This window comes from Oreochromis aureus, linkage group 10 (assembly GCF_013358895.1).
Source record: "Oreochromis aureus strain Israel breed Guangdong linkage group 10, ZZ_aureus, whole genome shotgun sequence".
In the NCBI taxonomy this organism is placed as follows: Eukaryota; Metazoa; Chordata; class Actinopteri; order Cichliformes; family Cichlidae; genus Oreochromis; species Oreochromis aureus.
Genome location: NC_052951.1, coordinates 2,923,342 through 2,934,265, shown reverse-complemented (window position 1 = coordinate 2,934,265; position 10,924 = coordinate 2,923,342). Strand labels below are relative to the sequence as shown.

The 10,924-nt window shown below is 40.7% G+C and overlaps 1 protein-coding gene across 1 annotated transcript in view; it reads right to left on the bottom strand.

Moving 5' to 3' along the window:
- The window catches only part of uvrag (UV radiation resistance associated gene), a 90,351-nt gene that overhangs the window by 56,980 nt on the left and 22,447 nt on the right, over window positions 1–10,924 (bottom strand). The window contains exons 8-9 of the mRNA XM_031740215.2: window positions 9,355–9,481; window positions 759–843 (exon numbers count right to left, since the gene is read on the bottom strand). Of these exons, the coding sequence (XP_031596075.1) occupies window positions 759–843; window positions 9,355–9,481 (212 nt within the window). The remainder of the gene's footprint in view (window positions 1–758; window positions 844–9,354; window positions 9,482–10,924) is intronic.

Below are 10,924 nucleotides of genomic sequence, written 5' to 3'. Positions count from 1 at the left end.
AATCACACATCTTATCTTGGTATAGAAGCATTCAAAAAATGTCATATTTCTCCCCATTAAGTCAACTGTAGCTATAAAATAGTATCGTGAAAATACTGTAATGACATCACATTTGAAGGGTAAAACGATTAAGTAAATGTACTTGTAACTTTCTGGGCATCGAAGCCATGACACAAGTTGGTTTAAAGATTCAAATAATATTAAACAGAAACGTGGAAAGGCTGAGAAAAAGTGTGTATGCTCAGTATAACATTCCCTCGCTAAACGCTATAAATGAAAAGAGACACTTTCATGAAAAACAAACGACAAGTTATTTCCAAGGAATGGATGTTAAGCAGATACAAGTGTCGGTGTTAATTTCCTGTTTGCTGGGTCTCTTGGCCCCTGCTGGCCTTCCTGGGGCTCTGGCTTACCCTCTGCGACTGCCAGGTACTTCTCAGATAAACAAAAGCGTATCCAGAATGTGTGCCCGCCGCACACACGTCTCACCGCAAGCCAAGGCAAACACGGGCCAAACGTCTTTTTAGCACAATGTGCAAACTCTTGGTCGAGAACACATAAACAGGGAGCAGCGGCCACAAAAACAGACCATTGTTTTGAAAGAGTAAGGTGCAGGGTGTCATCTCAATTTAATACAAATGACTAACACACTGAGCATCATCACTCAGAGGGTAGTGTCCGTCTGATGGGGTTAATACTTTTAAATAGTTTTTCTGTGCAGCAAACACAGAAACGGTTAATTGCGGTTTGATACACACCTCTTGGCTGTGCATTCCTTCTGCAGCTTGGATAAGGACTCTTTCTCCTCCTTCAGACGCTCGTGCTGAGCAGAAAACGAATCCTCTGACAGAGACAGAAAAGAAAAATGTAAATTATTAGGTGTGTGTTTGTTCTGGTCTATCTGAACAGCCAGCCAGGTGGGCTTGTGTTTGGTTGGCTGCCATCCACTGTTAAACCCGAGCAAGATCAAACAGCTCCTCTGATCAGCCCAGAACATTTCCTTCTGACACAACATAAAACCTAATGACATATGTATGCAGATTACAGGATTTGTCAGACTCTGTAAATACAGAGTTGGGGAAATGAATAAAATCAGACAGAAAAGGGACGGGATGATACAGAGTGAGGAAGTGGCGTTACCGCAGCATTGGCAAGCTCACAGTATGCACGTGAATAAAGCAGAACGATAACGGCTAATTAAAGGTTCTAACAGCATGTTTCTCGGATAGAGCATCGCATAAGATTACGGGTAAATGCAATAGAAATGCATTGAATTTTTTTGCTTTGGATTTGCATTGACTAACTCAATGTTTACAGGTTTTTTTGGCTTATTTACACGGCAAATGATTTAATTTTTATCCCTTTCAAATTATGAATAATAATCACTACAAAGGAAACAGGAAAGCAGCGCTGTTTGCAGTTCACCCCGTCACGCAGCAGAGACGTGCATCAATCTAACATTTCACATCAACTTAGCAAAGCAGTCTGTGCATCACATTCTGGCTTCACCACATGAGAAACGTTGGAGTGTCTCGTCTGGTATCCCGTACAGTACTCACAACAGCGTTCTGAATCGTGTGAATAAACAGCATCATTTCATGCAGATAAAAAAGGATTTTGATGGGAAAATTGTTATTGGATGTGAAGCGTCCTCCCATAAAAGCTCCTCTCCTTTCACATGAATTTCCTCTTCAGGTTTGCCTGTGGTTAGCAGCCTCTTATCGCTTCTAATTCCTCAGTGGGCAGCAGCTTTGTTTAACTGTAAGAGGAGATGGATAGATGGCTGATCTGAGATCACATGTGTCTAACATTTTTGGCTTCGTCTAACTGGTTAAGCCGTGATGGCAGCTCCTTCTGAAGTTTTCTATATCTCTAGTTCCTCTCAATGTATGCCATCAAACAAAGAGTTTAATCTTAAATACGTTTGCAGAGTTAAACACACAATCTAGCTTAGAATAACTCACATTCTGGCAAATGTAACACATTTTCAGAGAAAGAAGAATTTAAGTGAAATACATTTTGTTTACAGTAAATATGTAGTCATAGGACAAGCACATTTAAGTGGTACTGAATTCAGTTTAGTTCAGTGTCTGCATGAAACCAGCAAAACATACAGAACAGACTGTATACAATGATGGGCACAGCGTACGGATCTGAAAAATGAAGCCAAAGCAGAAGTACGTTAAATCTTTCCGACAAACAACAGAGGGCGAACATCCTTGTTGCAAAGGTCTAGAAGAAAATGACCGTGCTGCTTATAGGTGCTATTGTGCAGTTTTCAGTGTGTTAATGCTGTGTCCATTTGCTTACAGAGAGGGTATATAACCTATGCAACCCATCTATAAAAACAGGAACACATAGGCAGACAAAGATAAAGCTGTGCGTAAGTTAAATAGTGAAATGGGAAAGACAGAAGACAGACAGACTTCAGTTCTTTGCCTACTTTGGTTTTTTCCCTCCTTGCAGCTGACTAAAAAACCAACAGAACAAGCAACAACAAGCCACAGACCAGTTTGTGACACTGCCCCTTGGTGACAGTAAAGAGCTACAACATGCAGACAATGGCCTCCAAAGCTGATTGTAGGGTCTACTTAGGCCAAAGGTCACCAACCTGCGGCTCTTTAGCCCCTAAGCTGTGGCTCCCACAAGCTTTGGGGGAAAAAAAACTGTGACATTAACAAAACACCACTGCTAAAGAGTCTGAAAGAAATCTGTTTTCTTCCTTTAAATGTCAGCGTATTACCCAATGAAAAATTACTGCATGCTTCCAACATGCGCCACATCACCACAGCTGCATCTGGTGGGATTCAGAGGTGACACCTGTCTACTTTATGGTGATTTTTGTCATCAGTGCGTTTTGTATTAAGCATTCTAACAGAAGACCAGCACCACATCGGTATATCTGGAACAGAAACAACATAGCACATTTCTAAATATTCTCCCATACAACTGTTTTTAAATGCACTTTTATTGCGAGTAGACAGGAAAATCCCTCACAACGTTCATGTGTGAAAAAAGACTGTTGCCCTCTTGTTGAAATTTGAATCTAAATAAGTCTGCAAAGAGCAGCCGGCACAAGTGAGAGTTTGGAGCAATAAAGCTCATCAAAGCACGAGCGATCAGGTGGATAACAGGATTGCTTTGATCACATATTTCCACTCATATCCATGATTGTCCAACTGACATCATAAGGGTATGAGGTGAGAGGGCATAGTGCAGACAGAGCAAAGGAGAAAATACAGGTACTTCATCAGATTAGAAAGAAAGGCAGATAGCGTAAGACAGAGATCACAGGCCATCACTCTGTTGTGAGAGATCACACGAAAACATAGTAACCCAGATTGCATGGTCTTCTACTCCTGCTTTCATGTAATGCCCACTTCTGTCCTATCTGTTCTGTCCATCCATCGTCTCGTGCTTTCATCCCACTAATCTGTTCCACGGTATGGAAAGACACTATACAGTAAAGACACAGCAGTGAATATGCATCGTTCTGTCCGGTGGTCTCTCACTACACCATCTCCCATATTAAACATAGAATAAAAGCCACAACAAAACAGAGAAAAAAAAAAAATGTATGACCAGCTGCAAAACTATTCTGACACTGGACAGACTTTACACTACAGTAGAGTCCCCTCTGGTCACAGACAGAGGGGACTCTACTGGATTTCCTCCTGTAAATCAGACAGAAGACTTATTGAGACTGGCCTAACCATTTGTGAGTACAGTACCATGAAAGAACTGTATTCCTGCACTGGGTAAAGTCTGGACAATAAAAGTGTCAGTCGGTTTCAGCCACCATCAACTAACACACAGAAGCCATGAGTGGCTTTAGCACGTGACGGGCAAAGCTCTGTCGTGGTATGCCTTACAAAAAGAGCGCTCTCGCCAAGTTCCTCTTATGAACAAATGCACGTTCCCCTCTGTGGCGCTACTAATGGGCAGCTTGTGACTTGCATGAAACCAGACAAATTATAAGACGAAGACGTGGCACTCAGTGGTGCCTCTGCCTTCAAACAGTCAAACATGCATGCAACAGCATGGACACACATTAGTGACAATTCCTGCACAGGAAAATCTGTTGTAGTGAGAAATCCAGTGTGCCAGCCCAAACGCAGTTAAACAAGTACACAGAATTTACAGAATTTGGAAAATACACATACTAAGACCAGTGACGGGAATGATGGCGTTACTAACGGCGTTACTTTTTTCAGTAACGAGTAATTTAACTAATTACTATTTCTATCGTTACAACGCCGTTACTGTTACTAACAAGAAAATGCGGTGCGGTCACGTTACTATTTTTCAACAAACAGACGGTTGAAGCTGTGTTCAGCTTACCGCTTCTTATATCAGTTGCATGGAAGTAGCTGTCTATGTAAGTAATCTGGGCGCTACAGCTTTAAGATGCTGCGCGCTCCCGCGGACGGTAATCACGAGTACTGTCTAGCACAACACCTGGAGCTCAGGGGGCAAAACAATCGCATGAGTGCTGCTGTTTGACTGAGGAAGAATAAAGTAGTCATGGTAAGCCAATCACATGACCACTTAAAGATTACAAAGCAACAAGGTGATATATACCAGTTTATAAACTGTGTTGATAGGCCACGTAAAACCAGAATCGTGATAAACAATATATACACGTGTTTTTTCCTCAATAGTTTCGTCTCGTTTACTGTGTAAGGACAGCGCAGCGAGACCTCTCTGCTTATGACCAAAAAACAAGAAGCAAAACAAAAAACAGCCCGTTCGTGTTGGCGGAAAAATGCACCATGTCGACCAATCAAAAAATGATATGGCAACATGACATTTGGGTGTTTAGGAAGAGGGGGAAGTTTGAGGAGTGACAGCGAGAGAGAGAGCGAGAGAGAGCGAGAGAGAGAGAGAGAGAGAGCGCGCGAGTTTTGAGATGAGAGATTTGTGACGTTTAGCGTGTTTGGAGTGTGTAGTTAATGTGTCGTCTTGTGTAGTTAGTGTGTAGTGTTGTGGATAGTTTTGTGTGGTGTGTCAGAACAATGAGGTGGCTGCTGAATGAAAACAGGAGGAGTGATACACCTGCTGCTGTCAGGCCTGCAGGTATCAGGCTGTGATGTTCTCCTTTATAGTGGACAGAAATTATTTTTTTGGAGTGGCACAAATAATTTGTGTGGCATCTTATTTAATGCAGAACACCTGATTGTTCTGTAAATAGTTTGAAATGGTTATTTAAAAAAAAGGGTAAAAGGTAAATGGATGCAAATAACTTTGTTGTTTGCAAAACTTTTGCATATGATTTTTAAAAACTCATAGTTTATATTTGCATTTAAAGTTATGAAATCTGATTCATTAAACATGTTTGTGGTTGTTACAGTAAAAAATATAACTTTTTCTACTCTGATTTTATGATTTTTGTCTGATTTTAGATCAGTTGTGTTAATACAGTATGTCAAAATGAAAACATAACTGTAAATTCAGACACGTGAGGCTGTGCTGAAAACAATGATACCAAACAAGGCAAAGTAAATAGTTTTTAAAGGTGAAATGTGGAGGGAAAATCAAAAGTAGTCAAAAATGGTCAATTATACCCTGGACCCCACAGGGTTAAACTTTTTTTTAAAGTAACGCAGTAGTTACTTTTCAAGTAATGAATTACTTTTAGAATCTTGTAACTCAATTACTAACTCAGTTACTAGTTACTACTTCAAAAAAGTAACTATAATGAATTACTTTTTCAAAGTAACTTGCCCAACACTGACTAAGACATAATAAGACATATCAGGCTGTTAATTCGATTTTTTTTGTAAATGAAAGATCCATAAATGGACTTGTTTACAGTATGGCTCCTCCGGTTGCATGAGAAAGGGGATACAGTGTAAAACTCTAACATGTGAGGTGAACGCTAGTGACAAGTAAGCAGCAAAAAGCAGCTTCTTTGATCTCCTTTACATTATGGATGGTTATATATTACTTCCCACCATCAAACTGGGCTGTCTGTGGCTCCTGAAATACCGGGCGTTTGGCACCCACGGTACAGAAATACTTTGAAAGTGCAAGTCAAAGCTAGTTAGAAAGTGTATGCAAACTTCTCAATGAAACTGTCATTTAAAAAGGTGCATTAATCTAATATACACTGTAAATAAACTTGGTTTTTATACCAGTATATTGAGATATATAACTTGCATGAAAAGCTCAGTGGAAAAATATCAATTATTAGGATAAAATATAGGAAATTTCTGACCTTGACATAGTAAGCATAAAAAGGCAGATGATTGGCCCGTTAAGCACAGTGTCTGACTCCAGTACCTGCCAACCTTTACCCTGACTCAAGATGGCAGCCAGCTGGTTGAAGTAAATGTGTAAAGCTGAGCTGCTGCTAAAAGAGCTCTAATGATGATCGCTTCAATATGAGACCTTTTTCTCTGAGGTGACAAATACCTCCACACACCATACCTTCACAAAACCTGGAGAAACCCAACCGCTGACATTTATTGGTCAGGAGCCCTGGCTGTGTGGCAGAGCGTGAGAATAACTACTGTTACCAAGTACAATAAACGCTGCTCACAGGCCTGATTTATGTCATCTGCTCAAAGTGGGAGGAGGGAAATTAGGGAAATTGTGACAAGAGTGTGACCCCACAGAAACCAAAGTGATTGATTTCAGAGGGAGGACAGAAAGACTTATTTTCAATTCATAACTTAAAAAAAAAAAAAAAAAAAAAGGGAAAGTGATCACACTCACATGTGACATGGCGTGTGCACGTTCCCATGCACAGAAAAACAAACTTTTACTTCCCTGCTCTGATTTCCCTGGAATTACATTAATCAGCATGCAGTGGACAGCTCGTTATACTAACAGCATCAGGGTGGACACACACCAAACAGGCCCTAGCAAGTCTAAAGGAAAACTCTAATAGTTTAACACTCGAGTCATTTTATCTGGTTTCTCACAAGTTCAACACATGAGAGAAAAAAAGCAACACCTTCTCTCTGTTTGGGTTTTCTGCGCCTGCTGTTTTGTTAGGGAGGCCCATTCGGTGGGAACAACAGGTTGATAAGAGCTATTTGCTAATGGGCCCTGTGAACGTGTGGGAGACAACGAGACCACACGGCCAGGTACGGATGAGATCCTAAAGAGCGTGACGAAGAATGGAGCTTACCAGCCCATCTGGGGTGCCCACGGGGGACATATTTCATAGCAACATACTTACACTCGCTGTAAAACTGTCAATAAAATTTGAAGGTAAACCTGCAACTTATAAGCACTGGAATGTGTGAAAGCTCAACAAATGAAACACTTGCTTCTGATTAAAACAACAGTGGCATATGAAATCGCCGGCTCAGACGCATGCTCTTGTGATTTTGCTGAACAGGAACCATTTTTGGCTCGAATCTGTCCATTTTTCACAGGCTTCTCGGGGAAATTTCTAAATGAAATTTAGCCTGCAATTGATAGAATCATATGCGTTTCAAAAGTGAAAGACGAGATCATATGAAACAAACACATTGTGGTGCCAATCTAAATATAATCAGACACAAAATCAGCTGCTGTACGAAGCACTGTAAACACCTGTCTCCAACAGTATCCTGTCCTGTAATTAATGCATACTTTTTTCCAATCTTGAAACAAATGAATGTCTGCTGGCTGATTAGAGGAGTTAAACAACAAGCTGGAAGTACAGCAGAGCTCAGCAGCATATGGCTTTTGGATTTTGACATACGAGTCTGGGAAAAGCAACAAGACTTCAGCCTGGCTGTCTTTAGATATAGCATTTCAATTTATCCTAAAAGACCAGATTTTCCCCTCTCTATTTAACCAGCCAAAGGAATTTTCCTTCTATTTTTAATAAGCACCTGTCCAGTCTGGAAAAAGGCCACTATAGAGCTGCAAGTTCTTTTGGCTGCAGACCGAGTGGTGACAGATAAAGAGGAAGGGAATTAATGGTCATTTTTCAGAATCGTGTCACAAAGGCAGCCTCTCCCTGAAGCACTCTTAGACGTCTTTTATTATGTGACAGCGTATGTATGAGTGCAGACTTCACGCTAATCACTTCCTCAGATCGGTGATTCAGTGATCTGTCTTTGCCAAAGACCGAGCTGATCTTACAGGACACAGAAATCAAATTATGTCAATTCATTTTGAAAAGTTGCACTGGGCTCATTACAGCTGTTATCAGAACATGTGACTATACATATATAGATGGATATATCTATCTCCACGATGGAAACTTTATAGGGTTAACTAAGTGACAACTGCACAAACACTTCTGCTTTAGCGGCGCGGCACCAGCACAAACCACAGGAATTATCTGTGTACTGCAGATCTGCTTCTGTTAAATTATTAACACTGTTTCAGGACCTGAATTTATGGAATCATGTGTGTAAAATCCATTAGCTTGGTATCAAGCTTCACTTTCTCTCTTTCAACAACAACAAAAACTGTCATATTACTGAAAGAATACATTTGGAAGGACTGGTGTAATTCGTTTTATTGAAGAGAAATGTAAATTATGTGCAACATAAAGAAACCTGTTAATTCATTTCCATAAGCTGTGTATGACCAATGCTGGATTTTTGATACCAAAACGTATTTTTAGGGAATAGAAAAACACTGACATCTATATACTGGTCAATAACTTTATATTAATGCATTTGGCTAAATATAAGACAAACATTCAGGCAACAGATTTTCTAATACAGACGACCATCTGTCTGTTCAGCAACAGTATTTCTCAATTCTAAGAATCTTTTCTTTTTCTTGTTATTTTGTTGTTTGTTTTTTGCATTGTGGATGTGAATTCATATCTTTGTATGTGCCAATTGCACTACATAAGTGACAGGCTAACATCTCCCAGCTATTACATGAGTGAGTCAAAATAAACTCACTATTGTTCTAAATTAACATGCAAACCATCCTGGTTAGACCTGTGCTTACCACAATTTACACAAAATAGTCAAACTGTCAGAACTACTTTTATATTCTGTTCTCTTTACAACTGGTAGCTGCAGCAGAGCCTTCTGTGGATTATCATGAAAAGATTTGGGGATTTCGTTGGAATTGGGAGCACATGTTTTTACCATTATATTAAGTCTTCTTCCACAAGCAGGATCTGAGTGATGCAGCACCACTGGAGACAGCAAAATGAGTTGCAGAGGGAATAACCGATCATTTGAAGTTACTGTTATAGAAGAGCAAACTGAGCCCGGTGCCTTTAATTATTCTTATCGCTCGTGTGTTCATGTTTTCACCCACTAGTTACTGCAAGCAAGCGGTGCACTCAATAGCATCAAACAAAATTAAAAGATGATTTATGCATGGTGGTGTGGTGTTAACACTTTCCCCAGGTGCATATGCAGCATGTCCACCTATTCCATTTACCTTTCTTCTGCAGCAGTGCCCTCTCTTTCTGTCGCAGGTCTCTCTCCCTCCCAAGTGCCTTCCTCTGCCGCTCCAGCTCACTGTGAAGGACCGCTATACGCAGCTGCATGCACTCGCGCTCCTTCTTCTGCTCACACAAAGCGGCAGAAAGGAAACAGAAAAAGACAGTGAAAGAAAATATTTAGCATGTGGTCACAGCAACCTTTTATAAAGACCCCAAGATTCCTACTAGCTCCCACAAAAACAAACTCTGTTTTTTTAGGCTGATCCCATCTCGCACTGATTTAATGTGCAACCACTGAGCCAATGCTCACTGTTAGTAATAACAGAAAGCACCGTCAACAGCTAATGATAACACAGAAAGGAAGATTTGCGTGTTCAAAACGTCTTACTGAGCCCCGGGATCATCGTTAATGATTACTAATGAGCCCAAGTCATGGGAACGGCCGGCTCCGAGTTCAGTAGTACGGAGTTCCACGTTCAAACAGCTGGTCTGATACGAGGTGAGCCGATGAGGCCGGGTGCCAAACCTGCACCAGAACCACAGTGAATAAAGGCTTCTCTCTTTCAGGCAGCCACCTCTCACATAGAGCATATAATTTACAAATCATCTACATAACACATCTGTCCTTGTATGCAGTCATTTGTTCCTTTTTAAATCGTTACAGCTGGGAAAGAAGGTGTGTTTTATAATATGTCTCTTACCATTTATTTCATTTAAACAACGGACCGAGCATGTTTTTGGTTTGTTCCAATTTCTTTCTGTCTCCTACTAAACTCTACTTCACAGGTCTATACACACAGAGACAAACAGGTGTTTTCACTTATTGTGGCTGCTAAGGCCTATTTCTCATGTTTGCATGGCTGTGCACAGACTGTGACTGATTGACAGCAACCTGACTCACCTGTTTTTCTGCACTTGTGAAAGTGAAAACATTCAATCTTGTTTATATAGCAACAAACCCCAACAACAGTTGCCTCAAGGTGCTTTAAATATTTGGATGTAAACCTACCCTGCAACAACACAGAGAAAACCCAACAACCAGATGACCATCTATGAGCAAGTATTTGGTAACAGTGGGAAGGAAAAACTCCCTTTCAACAGGAAGAAGCAGCCCTCGGTAGAACCAGGCTCGGAGCTGGGCGGCCATCTGCCGGAAGCGTTTGTGAGTGATGGGAGAAATGCAGGATATACTGTGAAAATAACAAACGTCAACTAATTCTTATTAATTCGTTTAATATTTCCCACTTGGAGTCATGGAAAGTCATAGCTTTCCATGACTCCCAGTTTAACTTAATTCATCTAATACTGGGACTCCCTTCAGCCCCTGAGTGCATCCTCTGTCTCAAGCAAACCATTTTCTTCTAAACAGCTATCCCTGTCAAACTAAAGGTTTGAAGCTTGAAGCCTGAGCTTCTGGGTGAAAATTACTACCTAACATTACTTCCTAATAATCTGAACTCATCCCAGTAACAGACCTTGCCTTTTGCCCAACGACAGCTGACATAGACTCCTGCTCAACAATGACTCTGAATCACAAACATGGGTGGTTGGGTGGATGGAATCCAA